The 23,527-nt window shown below is 37.0% G+C and overlaps 1 protein-coding gene across 6 annotated transcripts in view; it reads left to right on the top strand.

Annotated features, from left to right (window-relative positions):
- Nucleotides 1-23,527, top strand: part of pnt (ETS transcription factor pointed) — a 126,907-nt gene that overhangs the window by 79,820 nt on the left and 23,560 nt on the right. For 5 of the 6 annotated variants that reach the window (XM_074138539.1, XM_074138535.1, XM_074138532.1 and 2 more), the window contains one exon: nt 3,376-3,504. The exons of the other annotated variant lie outside the window; for it this stretch is intronic. In XM_074138539.1, coding sequence (XP_073994640.1) covers nt 3,376-3,504 — 129 coding nt within the window. The remainder of the gene's footprint in view (nt 1-3,375; nt 3,505-23,527) is intronic. 6 annotated transcript variants of the gene reach the window in all.

Here is a 23,527-nt window from a genome sequence, read left to right as displayed (position 1 = left end):
ATGATTGAAGAGAATGGATGGCGATAGACATGTCCGAATGCAACGCAATATCCACAATAGCATTTTGATCTCTTGATAACAAAAGCAAATAAAAGTTGAAAAAATAGTGGAAAAAGAACAAAACACAGAATAATCTACATAGTAATAAAATTGAATAGAATACGTGTATTTATTGTCTGTGTGTGAGAGGGTATAGCGGAAGTACGGTTCGCTACTTCACACCGAACTCTCGGATTGTCATGTTCCACAGAAGGGCTCTTTCAAATCAACTCTAACTTATTTACTCTTAACATAAATTATATTTATTTATCTAGTGTGCACCGTGAACACTCATTAATTACAATTAGTACTATCATTAGCAAATTTGCCAAATTTAAATTGAATGTGTTTACAAATCCTTATTCTACCATATGCTGTATGGCCCTGCCGTAATTACGCTTCAGATAAATAAATGTGAGTAGCTAAATTGTAGTAAATGTCTGAATGGTTTTGGTTTTAGGGTTACTTCTAAACGCTCCCAAAATGCTTTCGATTTCAGTGAAAGGGATTGTAGAGTATTGTTCGTCGTTTTGTTCACAGATTCATTAATCCAAAGGGAGAAAGAATACTAACAATAATTGTCTTTATTTATTAAAACTGTCCGGCAGGAGAGTTGTATAAGGGTTGATAGACTACAAAATATTTATACATTTACTTTTACACAACTAGACTACTACTTGTTCAAATGACCGTCCGAGGAGTTCTAGGCATTCTAAACAGTTGAAACAAAAATAGTAAAAAATAATTTAAAAAAAGAAGAGTTTTTGTAATAAAATTTTCCAAGCTTATAAACATAAACAATTTAATTTGTATCAACGAAATTAAATGAAATAAATGTCTTGTTGAACATAAAAGAAAACTATTAAATAATTCAATTACAAATATTAAATTTTACATAGTATTCAAGTATTAAAAGTATTATTATTCAAGTATTAAGTATTAAATATTACATAATTACAATAAACTTGCCCTGAGCAACCAGGCCTCCTTACAATAGCCAATAAGTGTGTACCAATTAGGGAGGAAGAATATTTCCATTATCAGTCTTTATTTATTTTTTGTAATGAGTGCATAAAATACAGGACAGAAGACACCAACCTTAGCTGTAGCAATGTAAAACACATCGTAACTGTCAATATCATAAGACCTGAGGAAGACCTGGTCTTTACGTCGAAAGTTTGGTAAAAATAGAAAATTAAGTCTGAACATGGCAATATTCTTTCTTCCCTTTGAAAGAAAATGGAAAAATTCTGGGTGAATCTGTTCTTAGAGCAGTTTACTTATTCAAATTTTCTTTAAATAATATTTTCGAAAAAACTACTAAAAACCAACATAATTAATAAAATGGCCCTTTAACTCGAACCGTTTTTCCCAAACTTGGAGTCTTAAATTTAGAATTTGTTACAGTATTATTAGCTTGATGATGCATTACACTTAAGAGACACAACAGAAGGAAATGCCAAACCCAGTCTGTTCCTTAGAACAGGCTTGAGGCACATTTTTCTTAGAAAGCGTGGCAATTAAATGTTACTGATCAGCGCAATAATGGTAAGAGCCGTTTCTCCAGAGAAATCTCCAAAATCTGGCAAACCTATTCAGTGAATTAGTGTTTCTGTTAGGCTGGTTTTCTCCAAAAACTTACTGCCAGGTTTCGTGGGGCACCCAAATCTTTAACCCTAGGAATCTCTTGAAATTGATTCATGAAAACGCAAAATCGTAAAGCTGCTCAATGCGCCTTCTCATCATTTCTGTCTGGCCACATTCCATTTAGTTACATTTAAGGCGCGTCAACTTCTGTGATCATTGGCGCCTTGAGTCTTTTCCAAAGCACCCCTAAGGAGTGTTCTCTAGATACAGACAACAACGTCTGTCGCAATTGACTCAATTGTTTTTCATAAAATCACTTCCAAGAGATGGAGAATGCTTCAAATACTTGGTCACCAAGATTCAAGGCATCTCGGAGCCAAAATTGAAGGAAGGTGTTTCGTCGGAACAGATATTAGAAGGTTTATAGCTGATCAAGAGTTTATTAATACCATGACGGATCCTCAAAAAGAAGGGTGGATTGCATTTAGAGAAGTAATAGAGGCATTTTTAGACTATAACAAAGATCGTCGGACGAATGCTGAAAGCATTTCAAGCTTTAAGTTGCCAGATGAGCGTGAATGTACAGTTCCTCCAATCCCGCCTTGACAGCTTTCCTGAAAATTTAGGAGCTGTGAGTGAAGAGCAAGGTGAACGATTCCACCAGGACATTAAAGAGATGGAAAGAAGATAGCTGGGAGGATGAAGCATTACAATGATGGCAGACTACTGTTGGCGCTTCAGACATTCCAGATGCTAATCACAAACGTAATGTACCAAGAGGAGCCGCACAGGGATGGAGAAGCGGTTTTAGTACAATCGATTTAGTGAAAAATTATTTTTATGAAAAATCTGTAATAAAAACTAATTTTATAAGTCTATTTCCATATATTTTGAGGTACGGCCTTATTTACTTAAATTGTCAGAAAACGTGATGTCCTATGTCGAAACGGAGGTCATTTTGTAATAAAAACTAATTTTATAAGTCTATTTCCATTTATTTTGAGGTATGGCCTTATTTACCTAAATTGTCAGAAAACGTGATGTCCTATGTCGAAACGGAGGTCATTTTGTAATAAAAACTAATTTTATAAGTCTATTTCCATTTATTTTGAGGTATGGCCTTATTTACCTAAATTGTCAGAAAACGTGATGTCCTATGTCGAAACGGAGGTCATTTTGTAATAAAAACTAATTTTATAAGTCTATTTCCATTTATTTTGAGGTATGGCCTTATTTACCTAAATTGTCAGAAAACGTGATGTCCTATGTCGAAACGGAGGTCATTTTCGGATTTAAAAAACCCAAAAACATTACGTGGATTAACCAAAACAGTTCTTGGATTTTTTTATTTTTTTTGCTGACCTGTGTAATTATTGTTTTAATTATAATAATAACAATAATTATTGTTATAATTATTTAGTGAGAGAAAATCTTTATCATTAGTAAAGTAAACTAATTGCCTATTTTTTTAGGCGGGGCTTAACGTCCAACTACCAATTAGGTGTCTTGGACAGAGGCGACTAGCAAACATACTTTACTGTAAATTTCTTTTATTAACCATTAAATAAAATCCATGGCCTAAAGACCGGGAATCGAACCAGTACCACAATATTAACTTTGCGGGTCTCGCCTCTTAACCACTCGGCTACCGTGGCGCCTCCTTTATCATTAGAAACATATTGGTTACCTTTGATGACTTTGAATACTTCACTTGCACAAATGATGATCACATTTGCTTGCTGCTTGCAGAAGTGGAGAAGGACAAGGTGTGCGCGGAACCTGGGGCCTCACTGTACGACAACCTCTACCCTGGCGACCTGAACAATCTGCTCAACAGTGCCTCGAAACCTCAGCCTCCTCTAACATACAGTCAAACAGGTTAGTGCGCATTCCCTAAACTGCAAAATTCTCCTGTGAACAGAAACCACTTTCTCTTACTTCCACTATTTTTTTTTTTTTTTTTTTTTTTTTTTTTTTTTTTTTTTTTGCGCATCAACAGCTGAGGTTATTAGCGCCCGGAGCTTTTTCCAGTGCACTGCCGGCCTCCGGACAGTGTTCTCTCGTTACAGACAACACTGTCCATCACCGGACAGTGAGCTGTAAGAAGCTCCTAGGAAGAGAAAATCTAAGGGTCAGCTGCTGGATTCGAACCCGGGACCTCCGCGTGGGAGTCCAGTATGCTAACCTCATAGCTAATCCCTTCCCCTACTTCCACTATTACAACAGTAAATGTTTCTTCTTATCTGTTACAATTTTTTTCCTAATAATGAATTATGTTCGAAATGTTTTTAAATTATACCAACCGCCCCTAAACCATACGAATAAAAATTGTTATGGAAAATAATTTCAAATAAATGCATTCGTTTATTACATAAAACAAAACCACATTCCAAATATAATTGATATGTCGACTATAATTACCTATTTTTTTCAAATTTGAAATTCTTCCGCCGTATTTCACCATTATCATCATCATAATCGTATTCCTCTTCTACTGCCATAGCTTTGTGAACTTCTACCTTCTTGCCTTGCGTTCAATTTCAGTAATAATTTGTTTAATTATTTCCTTGCCAAGCGTTCGACCTTAGGGGCTAAGTACTACACTTATAAACGATTATAATTTGTTTTACATTTTACAAGTCTTGTACCTGGCCTGTAAATAAATTAATGAAACTTCTCTAGTTTTTGTTGCCCAAAACTAAATTACAAATGGCCTTTATCCCGGTCAAAATAGTTCCCTTTGGAAGTCACATATCGTCTAAGACGTTTTATCCATTCTTCAGTGCTAACAGGTTACAGTTTGCTTACTGATTGTTTTCAGCTCGAGGGAAGTATCACAAGCGAATCAGAAGGCTGAAAACTTCTCTCTTTTCTATGGAAATTTATTGACCTAGTGTGCTTTTGTGATGAGGTGCATTGTAGCAGCATCCAAGTGTAAACGATGAATCACTCCAGCTATGTCGCAAAATTTCCAAAACTTCACTTTAAAAATGCTAATTGACTGGTCGTTCTTAAAGTTCAATGCTCTTGGCGGACTTACTATTAACTAAGTAAACGAGCTTTTGGATTTCCTTTTTGGACGTGGGGAGTTTTGACGTTTTGTTTCCGCATCTTACCAAAGAATTCATGTTTTATCACCACTAACAACAATGTTTAAAAAAATTAGCGTTATTTTCAACTTTTGCTTGATCGCTCTGCAGCCGATCAACTTAAGGAGATTCCAGAATATGAAGGTACAAGTATTATAATAACACGAACAACCTCTTATACACTGTGGTTGAGTACAATAATTGCAGTTTATTTTTTTAACAAAAGCATTTCAGAAATAGACTCGTCACTTTAATCTTCTTATTTCTTTTGAAAACACAAAATGGACAATTTCCAGTATTGCAGTACTACCTCTTAGAAGAGGTAAGAAAGAAAATGGAACCTGAATTCACTTTCTGTAGGAAAAGTATTGTTTTTTTAAAAGTTAATTTGTGGTCAGCCTTTTGTTATTTTCCTCTAATAACCTTACACCATCTCAACCAGAAATGCTGCTTCAAATAATTATAATGAGGAAAAGCTGTAAAAAATGTACATGTGTATTAATATTCTTTGTTCATGTATTTGATAAGAATTTTTAAAAAAATATAGAGATTGTGCCAGAACGGAAGTTCATTCTGCCTGATAGCAGAGAGCGCGTAAAAAACATATCGGCGCCATTTTGAATTCTCCATACTCCCTGATGATTGTACAGTGGTTTCTGATAGTGCTATCTTAATGTTGTTACAATCTCTAATTATAATATTATTGGATGCTGATTATACTTTTAGAGGGTTAAAAAAATCATGTTTTATTTTGATAAATTAATTTCTTAAAGATCTTTGAAAAAAAATGTTTATCCTATCTCCAAACTTGTACGGCTGTTTTCTTGTTATACATGGTACATGGTTATAAGATTATGGCTATTTACAGAAACACAAAAGTGGGCGAAAATATTTGCAAAACGGAGATCAGCAGCAGCTTACATATTTATATTATTTGGGCTGGCTGAATTGTGCGATTCCGCAATTTTAACTCTGAATAATGTCCTTAACTAGGGATTTCCACAAACAGTTTGACGTTTGAAGAAATTGTAGTGAAAATCGTCGATCAATTGTTTTTAATTTAAGGCGCGACCACATCAGAGGTTATTGGCGACCGCAGCTTTTTCACTGTTGAGAGTCCTCTGCTGGTTTGCAAACAGTGTCTTCTCGTTACCGTCCACCATCGGAAAGTAAGCTGTAAGAAGCTCCTGGAAGGGAAAATCAAGGGCCAGCAGCTGGATTCGAACCCGTCATCTCCGCGTTGGAATTTTGTAATGACCGAGAGCGGAAGTATTTAATTGACTGTAATACTTCTCGAACAAATACAAACTTATTGAGGCCTGGAATACAAAATGCTCTGTTCTGGGCAATGTTTACCTTATGTTGCATCCTTTCTTTTGGCAATTCAGTTGAGAAAAACTAAACTTTTGAAAATATATACACGTATATATATCAAGCACTAAACAGTTGCAGTAAGAGAAAGTCGTGTGAGTCTGAAGCAGTTGAAGTTCTTTTTACATTTTCCAAAAATGGAAAAAAATATAACCGTGAGAAATCTAAATAAAATTCAGAATCTGCATTTTACATAATGAAATAAATGGGCGAGAATGGAAAATGCACAAATAGACACTTAGTAACACAACAAGCACCACTACATGACTTATCCATTTATTGGGCCTGTTAGGAGTGTCTGTGAGTCCTGTCTGCCTTCGGATTGACCCTGTTCAACTCTAAGCTTAAATAAGTCATATTGCTGTAGTTTAACTAAAAGTTTTGTTATTATTTAGAATAAATGGCGCGTCAAAACCCGAAGTGATTAGCCCGGTTTCTGGGTATCAGAAGCGTCGGCAGAAGGAAAACGAAGGACCAACTTCCAGCACTCAGTGACGTTTGGGTCTTGCCTCCCAAGAGGTTGCCTCTTCGGGGACAGAGGACTTGGCAAGGTGTTCTAACTTGTAGGTGTCACAATAAACCCATTGAGTTCTAGGCTAACTTAACTCCTCGTACGGAATCTAGTGGGAGAAGGCTTAATTTCTTCGCAGTACTCGCTGGAATCAGTAGCTGTTGCATATCGTGGGATTACCCAATATTATTTGAAATCCTTGCCTAGTGTTTTAACAAATAGAATGTCTAACCCGACTCAAATAATCCCCTCCAAGGTTGGGTTGATAATCAAATGAAATCGTCCAATCATTTTAGAGCAGCGTTGTTTTCATTTTGCCTAATGAGCTGGCTACCTAGCTAACAACTCTAGCGTCAAATAAAATACAGTGCATTGCATCACAATGTTTAACAGAGTATGAAGTTATACAATATGAAAACGTATCCTTACGTAATGGAAAATAATTTGAGCACAAGTTGCATAAGTAGGGGTAAGTAGGGGTTGCTTGAGCTGTAGTACAGCCATATTGTTTTTGATGTTTATCCAGTTGTCTTGAGTAAAAATTGTTGGGCAAAGAGTAATAACAAATAAATTTGCAAACCCTTCTGTAGCGTTTGTAATGATTACTGAGTAAATGAAATAATTGCGCCACGTTCGTCACGGCTAGTGGCTTTACTTCTCCTTTCATTTTGTGTCTGCTCCAGCCATTACTGGGCCAGCCCGACACGTACCTTGAGTTCAAAACAAAATAAATATGGCGTTATATTGGACCAACTGAAATAACGTCAAAAACTCTCTTAGGATGCAGCCTTTGCCACCTACCATACTCCTTGAGCATGCGGTTCTTGCACGCCCTAAAGAATCCCTTGGCATCTTTCTCAGATTAGCACTAATTAGATTCAAAGATGTCCATAATGAGTGAACTATGTGGCATTGGTTTCAGAAATGTTATGATAGCGATCCCATCTTTGAGAAGAAGATGACTTGCTATATTCTTATTAAATTTTTTAAAAAACTTTGATATTCCTTCAATCGGAAAGCGCTTGTGTACATAGTTAGTGTTTACCTAAGGAATCGAAGTGCTGATCAGAGGCAAGCATGATCGGTAAGATATTTCTGCATCTTAACATACATGGACGTCTATCACACCCCTAATTGGATAACTTACTTGGCATTGTGTGAGAAGATATCTCTAAATAATGGAACGCCAGGGAGGCTTTGGCCTTAGAATCTTTCTTCAATGAGAAGCAGCATCAGTAACATCGTCGTTTAGAAGCTTTATTTGACCAGAACTTAAAGTTCATAAAATCGACATACCTGTTCAATCAAGAGTTGCGGTGGCGCCAAATTATCAAACTACCACGAATTCAAGCTATAGAATGATGGAAAACGGGCAGTAGGAATGCAATTGAAAACCCCAATCAGGGTATTTAGGCTGTGATAAATAGTTCTAAAAGCTGCTAGTAGAATCTGTGTTATTCGGGTAAACTAAACATTAAGGTCTCATTAATACAATTCATTTATTTTAATGAAGTTTTCATTCATTTGATTAGAACTCAGTACCCCAGTACCCCATTTTTCTGTTTCCCAGTATGTTGGTGTGAGTGAATTGCTGAGTGCTTTAGGCTGCTTTATTTTGAACATTATGAATCAAGAAGGTATAATTAAGGAGCTGTTCATTTTTTTGGGCAGGCTGAAACGATTTTGACTCTCCGATTGTTACTAAATTCATACTTCTTTTAAAAGATTCCTCCAATTAGCGGTCATATCAAATTTTTCATGTTTTCTCCAAGAAATACAACAGAAAAATGTTTTTTGGAAATGACGCGTACCCGTGGAAGTTCATTTAGAAAAATTTGTTATAGATTTTCTTTAATATCCACTTTATTCCTTAATATCCGGAGGCGCTGAATAAAGCTCCGGACGCCAATGACCTCAGAGGTTGACTCGCCTTAAATAAAGAAATAAAATAAAAAATAAGTGCCTCATTCCTTGATCTCAGAGTTCAGTTAGCCTAGGCCTTCTTCTTCGTTCTCGAACACGAAAGGAAGCTGCATTTCCCCTTGACGAAATTGAACGGATATTAAAATGTTAAAGTTGGATCCGCTGGTGATTCCAAAACTGAACAGCAAATTTGTCCTTCCTGCGACAGGCCGTTAGTCAAAAAATAAGCTAATCTTACGTTCCTCTCAGGTAGAACCTCGAATCATTAATTCCCTGTGAAAACTGCAAGTTCCAAATTCTTGACACGCTTGCATTCCTCGGCTCGAAGGTATAGCGTTGCTGATAAACCTGGATTCCTCAATAATTCCTAACCCAAAAATATTTTATTTCCGTGATCTCTTTTATTCTATGAGTAGAGCATTTTCACAGATAGTTAAGCAGTACAAATGCACAAAATCCAACCAGAGTGATTACTGCTAAAATGGGGTAATCTCGCCGTTTGAATACGGATAGTTAGACTTGGGGAATCTTAGGAATTGCCAGAGAATGAGTCGCATATTAGGATGCATCTAGTCTGCTATGCATCAATTCACATTGAACGCAATGAAGAGCGAATCGTTAACTTTTCAGAACTGAGTTTTCATCAGTAATAAGTTTTGAAGTTCCTTAAACAAAAACACAAGTTGATGTTGTTGAGGAACTATTCTTGTTAACAATTTTCTTATTTAAATTTAAAAAAAATATTTCAATCAGTCTCCAAAAAAAAAAACAAAAAAGTCTGTATTTTAATATAAATCTACCTGTCGTTAGTCTTCCACTGAACACATGTAGATTACTCAGTTTTAAAGTCAACATTTTTTAGAAGGTTCCGCTGAATTTTTAACAAGGTTTTATAAACTAAGTAAAAAAATTGGATGGAATTTAAAAGGCTACTGGAAATAAAAAATATTAATACTAAAAATATTGATAATATAAAAAATATAGATACAAGTATGTACGAGTATAAGTAGTTTGAAACCTTGTAAATAAAGTATTGTGTATCTAGAAGAAAAAAGCCAAAAAGTTTCGCAAAAAAATGTTAAAATTGCAAATTGAAGAAATATTTTTAAAAATTTGAAACTATTTTAGTTGTGAATTTTAAGTTGCAGACGCTTTTTATGCATAAATTTTTCTATTACTAAAACGTTGATGTTTTGTGAATTAAATCAGTGCGGTTGGAACTTTATTCTGTAGTACTGTTGATTTGGTGGCTTTTAGTTGAAATCGAGCAGTCTTGTTACAATATCCAACAAAGTAATCGAATAAGCCAAAATCGAAAAATATTATTCAACGAAAAGTTGCTGAATTATTCAAGTTGAGTGAAGCATTATCTCCGAGTGAAGATTTCAGCCGAAATGTTGAGTATAAGAAGCAACAATGGCGTTCGAACGCAATTGGAAGTACTCACTACTCGACCACAGATCTAGTCTCTCTACAAAAAGCCAATATCATTTTAAAGTCGATCTGGACTTACGGAATTAAACATTGGGCTTAAAGCACTTCAACCCAAAATCCTCCGTACAATAATTAATCTCCATTCTATGTTTCCAATTTAACCATCACAGAGACCTTGATTGACCTTTTGTCAATCTAGTAGCCTCATCTCGTTGTAAGAAATTCCATCAAACCCTGCAATCCCATCCTTATCCCTTGGTCCTCTAACTGCCATCCCGCACTATCCCAGATAGCTCTTCCAGGCACATAAAACGCCAGTGGTTTCGCGATTTTCTCTTCGAGTGACGAGAGCAATTATCTGAGCTATTGGGAGTGTTACCGCTGGATAACTTCCCCTGCTCGGAATGAGCATGTGCGGGTGCGCATGTCCAAGTGTGCATTCAGTGCTGTCAGTCATACTCGCAGCATCACAACTGTTGCTTGTTTAACAATACCAAAACGGAATGCACCGTAAGGTTTGTAAAGGGCATTTAATACGATTACAATACTTGCTGGCAGATTTTTTGGAGCTGCGAACCGTTTATTCTTAAAATTGTGGCATTGTGATCGAGATTGTTTTGGTTACAATTAGCAGGAAGTGGTAGAGAGAGATAACCGCGCTAGAAAGCGTACCTGCTCTAATGTCAGTGACTGTACTGACAGTGTTCTTCAGTGTACAATATTACCACTACTAATATTCTATTGCGACTCCAACGCCCCCTCTCTACCGCCATCTGCAATTCCTCAAGTCTATCCCATCCATTTTTATAGAACTGGCGAAATTTTTTTTTATGTCTTAAACAGTTAAGCTGTTGCAAGCTGTAGTGTTGTTTTGTGAGTTGGTGGCTACAGACGTGGTGCGTTTATGGAGTCTAGAGGTTGTACAATCTGTGTCCACTATACTTCTCCAGTGCTAACTCAACAGTTGTTTAATTTTACTTAAGTATTTGTTAACAAAAAGAAAGCAGCGATAATGATCTGGAAAGGTGAGTTCGTCTTTTTTTAAAATAATGATTCATTCATTTTGCGATTTTTGAGCTTCACCTATAAAGATATACTTATAAAGTCATTACTGAAATTTGTAATTCAAAGAACTACCTGCTGTAGTGAGTGTAACTATTAGTAAGCAGAAGTATTGCGATAGCGTCAAGTTGCTCCTAAATGGTTACCGTAAGAAATATTGGCACCTTCAGACTGAAACTGCTGATTTTTAGGATATGACAACAATCTGAAACTTTATACTTTGAGTTATACCTCTCGCAACTTCAACTGAAATCAATCTGAGAACTCGAATTTTGTTAAGCATTTATCACTTTTTTTAAAAACCTTCGTCTGCGGTTTTTTGTGGACTAGTGCTCAAGTAAGCCTACAACTGTTCTTTATTTGTTTTGTTATTATTATTTTTTTTTAATATGGGTGGCTAAAATTCAATAGTGAAAGATGAAATGCTTCAAATGTTTGAAACTTAATTATATTAGTTTAATTTTGTGGTCAAAAAAATAATATCTCTTGTAATAAGAATAATAATTTGCAATAATTGTCAACTTTTACAATAATATATGGTTGCATATGGTAAAATTTCCTTCTTGGAATCTAGTGTGACCACCCACGACTCTCTCATCGCAGGAGACATCATTTAGTTTCTATGAAACTTGAAATTTATGTTTTAGAATATTGTTCATAGTTTTTGGCGACTGATTCATTCATCTAAACGGAAGAAAGATTATTTCAGCCATCTTTTTATTATTTTATTTAAATGCGAAACTTCAAGCTTAGGACTAAGTCATCTTCAGGGCTTGCGCTTGTGAAAGTGTTTTTTGCATTAATATCAGGTACTCATGGTGTGTTCTGTCCTGGCTATGTACTCATTTGTTCTTAATGTTTCAAATATTATCTAAACACCTGGGACAGAAGACACACCAATCTTTGATGTAAACAAAAAACAACTATACCCTAGCATTAACCCTGAAGATGACCCAATCCTAGGTTGAAAGCTTCGCATTTAAACAATAAAAAAAGTTAAGACTGAAATTGATATTAATCTCTCTTCCTTAGGATTTATATCAAAACAATAATTGATTTCCACATTGTGCATGTTAACTATGGGAAAATGATAAAATCATTGTTCTCTGAAATCGGTTTAAACCAAATTAATGGATTGAATGAAATCATTGGAGGACTGTCTAAAGAGACAGAAGCGAAAGCCGAATTAGACAATATCACATCTCTCAAACAGAAATTTTAATTCACGCTAAACATTGTACTGGTGTTAGAGCCGGAAATTGCTGGCAAAGCGATTTAGTAGAGAGGTGATTTTCTTTCATCCTTCCAAGGAACCCCGTTTTGTTACCTTTGAAAAGTTTCAAATACGAAAATTCCATTGAAAATGTGGTTAGGTTGGCAGTACTGGGTAATATAATTGATTGTATTCCGTTACAGCAGGCATGTTGCATTGCTGACTGGTTTCGCATTTTCATCCATCATCATAGGTAGATTATTCAGTTTAGTGGAGAGAATCTAAGGGCACAATAAACATGCTGCTACGACGTTTAAAATTCCTGCCAACCCATTCTGTTCAAATTTGAAATTTAGTTTGCTTAATTTCTATAATATCATGAAGGTTACGAAGCAATAAATATACATGAATAGCACTTGAAAGATAAGCTCTCCGTTAAGTGTCCTTAATTGAATTTTGCTTAAAAATGGTTCAAATTAATCAAATAATCTTTAAAAATCTGCAAAGTCGTTTTCGAGCAATAAAGGCATTTCCTTTACTAACTGACTTTACTTAAAAGCTCATCGTCGGGCGCTTTAGTCACCAAATACCAAATTTCAAATTTTCTACGATTTTCTATTTTGAATTTAGCCTGGCGATATACCCACACAGCGGGCAATTGTAAGCAGCCACTTCAAGAGTAGAACCAATTATTTAAGTGTGGCCAGTTAAGGTTAAGCAGGTGCTGCACCCTTTATAATATTAAAGAATGGTTGGAAGAATTGTTTAAAATAAGAATGCTAAGGAAAACATAGGAAAACGAAATTAGCCGTTTGGTCTAATTTTGAAAGCAGTATCAGTCAGAAGAAAACAAATACAGACGAACTGACAAAATTACAAAACCTATGGACGAACTGTAAACAGATTTTAAATGAATGAAGCGAAGATGAAGTGCAAGGTTGTGGGAGATTGGCGATTGTTCTTGTGGGAACGAATCGTCTGACCTTAGTGTGCTAGTCGAACTCGTCGCCTTTTTAAATTCCACAATGCCTACTTGATAGCTGCAATTGCTTGGATAAAAAGGTAATAATCTTTCGGTCATAGTCAAACAACTATAAATTGATTTCAAAATTTGATTGGTTGACAGAATTGATCAATCATTTTTTGATAGAATAGCTATTAGATTATTGCCCGTTACTACTTAAATGACGATCAATTTTATAAAAACATTTCGAGGGAGATTCTCTGTAGGGTGAGAGATAGGAGAAGGTGTACTTATAAAGTGCCGTTTCATTAAGTTGCTCATTATAACCATATGTCATGTAATCTTTTTTACATTGAAAACTGCTTGTTTCAGACTTTTTTTAACTAGGGCGGATAGTCCCTAAACATTTGACTGCCCTATTCAAATCTATTATTATTGATTCGTTAAGTAATTTATTTAACATATTTTTGAAACTTGTTATTTATTAGTTTCTGATTATCTCAACTCTTTTGTGCTTATTTTTATGTAAGTTTTAGTGATTAATTTTGTTAGCATTTTTTAGTTTTTTATACTTAAGTTTGAATACAAACATAGTTAACTGCTAAATCGACTTCTAGCATCACGATTATAACTACCAATCGTATGAAAACTAATAATTCTAAATCACAATTTATATTCAATGTGCACTTCAGAAATAGAATTGCAGCGTTCAACCAAATGCTGTAACTAAAAAGAAAAAATTTCTTCCAACCTAAAATTTCCTGACAGATTGCTAATACTCCATAATACAAAATATTGGCTTTAATACAATGCTTAACAACTCTTTTGGTCGGCTTAGCCGCTGTTGGTTCCTCTTCCGTGGCTAATGATTGCAAGCAGCAGGATTGTTGCCAAGATTGGCTTCTTCCTTCAGCCAATACTACGCCTATCATATTGGACGGATTGTAAATATCAACTAAAAAAACAAATCAAGTTCTTTTAAAAATAGCCTAGTTAATTGATTTTAGAGCTACTGCGCTGTGTACCGTTTGCCCAGATAAGACATTTCACTTTTATCCGCTCACTTAATCCGTGCTTCTTGTACTCTTGACCGGTTTCCATACTTCCTTAATCCGTGCTTCTTGTACTCCTGACCGGTTTCCATACTTTCATCCAGAGGTTGTGATTAATCAATTCGTTAGAATTTGACTTCAACTACCCTACCGTCTAACATTATACTTGCGGACTAACATTGTTGACTAGTCAGCAAGAGTAGTGTGATGCAGAAATTTAGTTGAATATATGTACATTCTCTACCCCAAACTGATTACTCTACCTCTGGTGATGGATATAAGCGGTGGTGAGGGTGTAATGACAGACAATCTGCGATATTATCCACCAGTTCAGGTATATTTTCAAAATATCGTGTTTATTTGATACTGGTTCCACTGAAAATTTATTGTAAGATGGGATTCTTTTTTGTAAAGTTGGGCAAAGTTTAGATCTTATGACTTAATATTGCCCACCCAGTTCTGGTACAGTGAAGTTTATCATTAGGTAAATATTGGAAAATCTTCTGTTAATTTGAGAGAAAGTTGTTTTGATGTTTACCTAGAAGATTACTTGAGAGAAGACCAGAGCTGTGATTGTGGAGCCGATGTCCAGGGGAAGGTTAGTAGTAGTAGAGTATGGTAGAGTCTAGGCTATTGGTCGGTCTGGGCCTTGAAGCGAACAATGGGTCCCGTCACGCGGCACTGCGCACGTAAATTTATTCCGCTGATACCAAGCCTGCTCTGTATTCTGGCCAATCTAAATTCAATCCTGAGAAATAACTTTCTCTCGCTTCTAATAGTACCATCCCAATTCACTGATTTACCTCAAAACATTTGTGATATTGTTACATCATAACTGGTTTTAATTTTAATATATATATATATATATATATATATATATATATATATCTTCATTTTTGGTTGTTATTGCCAACGAGCAGATCTATATATAACTTTTATCTGAAACATTTGTCCAGGAAATGTTACTTGAACGGGTTCTACAATAGGTAGGAAGGGATAAAGTTAAACTGGCCTCTAAGGTGCCTTTCAATACAATGTATGTTTTTACCCTTACAAATATTAAATACAGTATTCCGATTTGAAGCACATGAGTCATCGGATGTGCAACAGTACAGAACGGATCTTTCGTATCTTCTCTAATTTTCTGGTCAGACTCCAAAGACTTTCAGTTGGTATTAGACGGATTTTAAGTCTTATCACTTTTTCATAAGCACCATTCTAGTGGATCTCAGAGGGATGCTATGACTTCGCGCTTTCTTTAACAGTTATCGTTTTATTAAACGGAAATATTGATCTCCACAAATTGAGTAAACAGTAAGTCCAAGATCAAAATGTTTCATTCTGGCCTGAAATTCAAAATTGAAAGCTGCACAGTTACATACACACTTTGACAAGAAACGTAAAATAAAATAGAAAAAAATCGGGTAAGGGTACATTCACATGGATTTAACTAATTGGGTCTGAAAGTTTACTGTACCTAAAAAACTAGAAATCGCTTGATTTATAATCGATTTCATTATTTAGTTTAGGAACTGCCTTTGGTCCCGACGATTAGCGTACGCAAAAGTCAGTTAGCGCTTATTGAACCAATGATTAGGTTTGGAGGGGTTTCCAAGTTTGAAATTATTCTCATTCAAGTTTATAAATACACGCCACATGCAGGTTATTATAAAATTTAATACTGTTAGTTACAAATAGAAATATACTAATAGTTATATTAATTATTGATAAAAATGAATCCAAAAGAGACTCACATCTGTTGAGTTACAGTTTGATAGAAATCTATGTTTTGAATGAAATGAGTGGAAGACATTGAAGATCATTAAGGCATTAACACATCAAGAACTATGTTTACATCTGTTCCCTGTCAATTCTGGGTACTTCTTCCATTTGAGCTGGAAGAAGTTCAAGTAAAATGGTTTTTACTGTCATTGTCAGTGGGTGGAATTGTTTACTCCCTACCACAGACTCTTCAAGTCAAAAGGCGGAACCAATTCCAAAAAAGGAAAAAAGAGAATAAAAGCCAGGGAAAGAAAACCGGCGGAGTCTTTCATTCCCTCCACGTTTCGTTTCCAGAAAATGTGCTGACCTGTTGCTGGTTGCAAAGGTAGGGGTAACTCTCCACAATCGTGTAGTTGTCTTTAGTTTGTATACTATCCCCACTCCTGAGCGTTGGCTTCCTGTCTAATAGTCCCCAGTCGAACGACGGCCCTGTACGAGTCATGGTGCTGCAAGTGCTCGATCTGGTCAATTCGGCCCAGGAAGCCTTTTACGCCGACTGTCCAAGCCACACATTCTTAGTGCCCCAACCAGAACCCAATTTTCCCGGTAAGTTACATTCATCCAAATTTCTTCATTTCAATGTAAAACTTTTTGAAAATATTAAGTTTAAAACAGTATTCCCCTTTTTGCGATTTCTCAAAACATCGCTTCATCGACATTTTTTTTTTCAACATTTACACAGAATTGCGAATATTCATTTAAGAAACGTTCTTGGGGAAGGGGGACATGTTACTGGAAATATCATTTCAGTATTTTGTTTGTTTGTGACGGCTTAAAATTATAAATAGGAAAAATCAAAATTCGAAGAGAATTGGGGTTAAACTAGGGGAGATGTTTTTACTATTAACTCAAATTTGGATCTGAAGATATTTTATACGTACGTATATATATTAATACCTCGCAACTAATATCTACCACGTAATTTGAAATCTTCCAAAAAAAAGTGTTTTTTTTTTTTTTTTGCGGATTCTCAGGTTAATTACAACTTTAAGCCTCGCTTTAAAATGCCATTTTAATATAAAGTACAATTTTATTATTAAAATACTGAGAGGTGGTAAAAGTATTTAAATTTCCAATTCGATAAAACGCGGTTAAATTCTTTCAAGGAGGGTTTTGGGCGGAGAGGGGTGAAGAAGTTAGAATCCTGCCACAGCCCACTTCAGTATCTACGGCGGTTTATCAGGGCAAAAAAATATCCAAATTTAACTATTTCACTCCAAAACCAGTTTCAATCGTTCTTTAAATTTTGTATAAATACTTAGCGCTTATAGGCCTATGACTTATACTTGAAAGGAGAAAAGCTATTTATCTTTAAAGTTCTGGGGCATAATGTTTCCCCTACTACACGTCTTGCCTACATGATACCAACTAACTTTTAGAAAAATTTCCAGTTCGAATATCAAGGATTTCAAGTGAGTCTCTTTTGGATTCATTTTTATCAATAATTAATATAACTATTAGTATATTTCTATTTGTAACTAACAGTATTAAATTTTATAATAACCTGCATGTGGCGTGTATTTATAAACTTGAATGAGAATAATTTCAAACTTGGAAACCCCTCCAAACCTAATCATTGGTTCAATAAGCGCTAACTGACTTTTGCGTACGCTAATCGTCGGGACCAAAGGCAGTTCCTAAACTAAATAATGAAATCGATTATAAATCAAGCGATTTCTAGTTTTTTAGGTACAGTAAACTTTCAGACCCAATTAGTTAAATCCATGTGAATGTACCCTTACCCGATTTTTTTCTATTTTATTTTACGTTTCTTGTCAAAGTGTGTATGTAACTGTGCAGCTTTCAATTTTGAATTTCAGGCCAGAATGAAACATTTTGATCTTGGACTTACTGTTTACTCAATTTGTGGAGATCAATATTTCCGTTTAATAAAACGATAACTGTTAAAGAAAGCGCGAAGTCATAGCATCCCTCTGAGATCCACTAGAATGGTGCTTATGAAAAAGTGATAAGACTTAAAATCCGTCTAATACCAACTGAAAGTCTTTGGAGTCTGACCAGAAAATTAGAGAAGATACGAAAGATCCGTTCTGTACTGTTGCACATCCGATGACTCATGTGCTTCAAATCGGAATACTGTATTTAATATTTGTAAGGGTAAAAACATACATTGTATTGAAAGGCACCTTAGAGGCCAGTTTAACTTTATCCCTTCCTACCTATTGTAGAACCCGTTCAAGTAACATTTCCTGGACAAATGTTTCAGATAAAAGTTATATATAGATCTGCTCGTTGGCAATTACAACCAAAAATGAATGAAAACAGAGCGTCTTTGTACAAACAAGCAGGAAGGAGCACGGTTTCTTAAAGTCACCCACTTCCACTTGACTGATATTGTAGAGTCCAATAATCACACATCTATTAGATCTGGATTGTTGAGAATAAATTACATTTAAAAACTAGGATTTGCCCTGTATGATAAAGAAAATTTGTGAATTTTATCTTTTATGGTAAAAGATAACAAAATTGTCAAAGTTGGGTGTTTTTCAACGTTACGCTATTTTGTGCAGTTTTTGACGATCAACCCTGCCGGACAGTTTTAATTTTTTTGTTTTTTATAATTTTCCGTTTCTGAGTAAGGTTGAGATTTATAATTCCGATGAATACTTAAAACAGAAAATCTACCCAATCATGCGAAAAGAGATAAGAAAAAAGTAATTCTTGAAAAAACGCATGGTTTTGTCACCCATGGTTCCGTCGAAATCGTTCTACCGGAACAACCTTTTTACTGAATCGATTTTTAAATTTTATTTCATGCGATTTTGACGCTTAGGACATTATAAATGAGAACCCCTGTTTGAATTGAATGCACTGTGCCTATCCGCTTTTGAATGCATTTTAGCAGCTTATCATTATGATGAATCCAGTAACGTCCATTTCCCTTAACTGCTTCAAAACACTTTTTTAAATTATTCTTTCCAGAATAGCTTCTGTCTTTCAAAGCCCAAACTTCCCCTACATACATGAGAACTAGTCGTATTAACATTTTATTCGAAGTATATCTTTGATGGAAAGGTGAAAGTAAAGTTATCGCTTATTTTTTCAGGCAGGGGTTACTATCACCAAAATATCTTCGTTAATCCTGGCTTTTCAATTTGCTTCTTTTGTACTGATGGCTGTGGGTTCCCTCGTGGTTAACACCATTGTCCTTGTTTAAAGTAGATATTGCCGATACTTGCTTCTACAGCCCTTAAATGAACTTTCCTCTGGCCTTCTCAACGACTCCCACCATTCCTTTTGCGAGCCACCCGCCTCCACCTTATAACCTTCAATTTTCATCTCTGTATGTCCATTAAACACTCTCTCCGGTGTTGATCACTTCTTCCTGGTCCTCTTCACCGCACAATTATTTTAATTAATAAATCCACCTCATCATCCATATTCCATTCTTCATCAGATCGAATATTTTTCCAATAAGTTTCTTTTCAAACATCGAGAGGTCGTTCGTCTTCTAAGTTAGCTTCCAGGTTTCACAACCTTAGATGATAACTCTTAACCATTTGGGCTTTCCTGGATAGCTGCACGAACTCATTAGATTAGATTAGATTAGACTAGGGCGGCCTCAAGGCCTACGCCACTGCGACCCCTTTGGATCTATTGTGGCTCCCCTCACTTTAAAGCTCACCCTCCAGACCTATCCTTTTAATCAGACTCTTAATGCTGGAGAGCGACTCTTGGGTAAAGCTCACAGGCCTTGGCTTTTCCTCCTCGAGAAGTAACATCCTTAGCCACACGAGCCCCTCACACTGACACAACACGTGCAGTGCCGTTTCCTCCTCTTCCTGACAGAACCTACATAGGCTATCATCTGCCAGGCCCATGCGATGCATGTGTTTCCTGAGCCTACAGTGGCCAGTTAATAGGCCTACAATCATCCTTATAGCCCCACGGCCTTGACGGATTAATTCTGCAGTCAGCCTCGGCGAATAGCCTTTAATAAACTCCTTCGCCTGTCTCTGCCCAGTGGTGGCAAGCCACCACTCCTGAGACCTACTCTGCACCCATAAGTTAATGGTCGCAGCCTTAACCCACTTCGGAAGCCCAAAACAGGGCTCCGGGCCAACGAAGCGTCCCGCAGAGCCTTCCCGGGCCAATAAATCTGCCGCTTCGTTTCCTTTATGTCCTGAATGACCAGGTACCCAGACCAGAAAGACCTTATTTTGGACACTAATTTCCTTCAGGGCACCCAGACAGTCCCAAACCAGCCTTGAGTTGACCTGGTAGGAACTAATTGCCCGTAGAGCAGCCTGACTATCCGAGAAAATTACGACCTTGGAATTAATAATTCCTCGCCCTTTAATCTCGGCAGCACAGAACCTAATTGCAGCTAGCTCAGCCTGAAAAACTGTAGCTAGTTTTCCTAGGCTAACTGAAAAGCTATATTTCGGTTTCGCCCCGTACACTCCCGCTCCCACACCCTCCTCCGTCTTGGAGCCATCCGTGTACCATATCGAATCTCCCTCAACTGGGGGTCCTCGTGTCCAAGCCTCCCGGTCCCCAATACAGACTTTGAAAGGCTTGTCGAAGTTATATTTGGGAGTCATAAAGTCCGAAGGCAGGCCCAGAATTGGGTCGGCCTCCAGCTCCTCGTACAATTCTTGATACGCTCCTCCATGCCTGACGGTAATGGGAGCTTGTCCTATCATAAGCCTAATGACAACGGCCTTTACAACGCCTTGAATATATATATATGTGCAAAGGGGACAAATTTAATAAAACCTCCAAGGCCGCAGTAGGGGAAGTCCTCATGGCACCAGTAACACTCAGGCAAGCCAGCCTTTGAATACCACTTAGTGCTCGGACTCCACCCACCTGCAAGGTTTTCGCCCACCACGCTACCGCCCCGTGTGACACCATGGGTCTTATTACACTCTTGTAAATCCAGAGTGTCATCTTAGTGCTCAAACCCCAACTTTTCCCACACAGCCTTTTGCAGTATCCTATGGAAACCTTAGCCTTGTGTGAAATCATATTTAGGTGTGAATTCCATGTGAGCCTTTTATCGAAGATAACTCCAAGATACTTGGCCTCCATGGACAAGGGGATAGTAACTCTCCCCAAAATTGGTTGCTCCAATCCACCCAGATTCTTCCTCCTTGTGAAAGGGACAACCCTAGTCTTATGCGGATTGATGGAGAGACCTTCCGCCCTACTCCATCTATCCACAATATTAAGCGCTCTCTGCATGCGCTCCGAAACCGTATTAGCGAAACGCCCTTTAACAACCACTGCCAGGTCATCTGCAAAGCCTAGGCAGTAGAAGCTCTCCGCCGACAGATTCACTAAGAGGTCATCGACCAGAACCGTCCACAGAAGAGGTGACAAAACACCCCCTTGTGGGCAGCCTCTAGCCACTCTGACCTCTACCGAACAGTTGTCTAATGTGGCTATAACAATTCGGCCTAATAAATTAGACTTGATCCACTGACAAATTGTTGGCGCTAGACCTCTCCTTGACAGAGCATCAATCAAAGACATAGCCGAGACATTGTTAAAGGCCCCCTCTATGTCGAGAAAACCGGCTATTGCAATTTCCTTGTCCTCTAAGGACTTTTGGAGCAGCCTATTGAGATCGTCCAGAGCAAGATTAACCGACTTGCCCGCCTGATAGGCATATTGACGATCACTAAGGGGATGAATCCCAAGGATTTCATCCCTAATATATCTGTCTAAAAACCTTTCCAATGTTTTAAGTAGAGTGGATGACAGACTAATCGGCCTGAACGACTTCGGTGTCTGGTCCCCTAATCTCCCAACTTTAGGAAGAAACACGACCTTCACCCTTTGCCATACATCAGGAATAAACCTCCAGGCCAAACAGCCTCTGAGAATTCTACATAGGACTGGCATCAACGCCTCCTCAGCCTTCTGCAAAAAGGCTGGATAGATTCCATCCGGCCCTGGAGATTTAAAGGGCTGGAATCGTGCAATCGCCCATCGCAGTCTATTTGGCTGTACCATGTGCGTCGCAATTTTCCAGTCCGCTCGTGAAGGCCTTTTTGGTAACTCCGAGCAGACCTCCTCACATCCCGAGGCTGATAGCCGAGTGGACCTTGGAAAATGGGTACTCAGAAGTAATTCCAGGGTTTCCTCCATCGACTTAGTGTAGGTTCCATCCTCTTTCAACATGAAACCTACTCTGCCCGCAGTCTCTTCTTTCGCCAAGACGAGCTCATTACAAGGCATTTCGTTAGCTTTTCATTGTGTATTTGTGGTGAGCAAGAGTTTGTCTGTCTGTGTGTTCGCCAAACCCGAACAGGATCGTCGTTACGAAGAACGATTCACGTCAGGTTTTTCTATAGATCCCTGGATATTCCACTCCCCATCTCCAAGATCTCTTACGTTCCTTATTCTTCCAAAATGTCCACGTCTATGTGCTGGCCTTCCCTTTTTTGGAGAATCCATTTGCAGTTTCTCTTAAACCAAACTGGGATATTCATCTCTATTTCTTTACGTCTTCTTAATCTATCAAGTGGGAGGGAATGTTCTTGTTACTCAATTTGGAGCAATATCCATTCTGTGTATTACATCTAAGGGGTTCTGGTTGTCTTTTTGTCTCACTTCCAAATCAATACTCTTACAACTGACCCCAGGTAAACTTTTTTTTGTATTCGTTTCTCTTACTTCTGAAGAAGTGAAGAATTGCAATTAAGTAAAAGTTACGAAATTGATTTTACACCAGATATAAATGTGTTGAGGTACCCTGGAGAGAGTTGGTAGCACAGGTAGTGGTATTTTCAGTGGACAGAGTACTAATGTCGGTATTGGTTTTATGTTTCGAAGGCGTTTATGGCTTGGAGCTTTCGGCACACATCCGCCAACTGGAAGTGCGATTTTATTGAAGCGTTGTTTTAATTTTTCGCGATTCCTTGAAAATGGTTCTGAAACTATCAAACTGTTAAATAGTAACTTCGTCCACTGTTTATCCACCTCAACTAATCGCTTATAACTTTTTTGAAAACATTTTTGGGGACCTGAACTGCCTCTTCAATACACTTCATTATACATTTCGCCATTATATCAACGAATATTAAAATCCTAGTTAAAATTAAAACTTAAATTTAAAATTTCTAAATATTATTATTGAGAATAATTTTTAAAATATTTTTGACGTTTACTCGAAAAGCGCTGCACTATTTTGTTTTTGAACTCGGAATTTTAATAACTCTCACTTACAACAACTATAATTTTTATTAGGAACTGGAATGGGAGAGCTTGATTTGTTAGGTTCAAGTGTTAGAGCGGATGAAGTTTGTACGCTTTTGCAACCTACCAACTTGTCCGCCATTCATAAATAAATTGTAGAAGAAAGATATGGGCGTTCAGACCAATTTTATTCCAATTTACTTCTTGGCCTTTATACGATATCCATACATCCTCGTATATCCGTTTCCGTCCGAACCCCCTTAACTTCCCCTTCGTGCTTACCGAAACCTTCAGACCTTCTATAGAAGGTCTATAATCTATAATTTCTCAACT

Source organism: Rhodnius prolixus, unplaced genomic scaffold (genome assembly GCF_049639745.1).
Source record: "Rhodnius prolixus isolate KJV_2025 unplaced genomic scaffold, Rpr scaffold_11, whole genome shotgun sequence".
NCBI classification, from domain to species: Eukaryota; Metazoa; Arthropoda; class Insecta; order Hemiptera; family Reduviidae; genus Rhodnius; species Rhodnius prolixus.
This window is presented reverse-complemented; position numbering and strand designations above follow the sequence as displayed.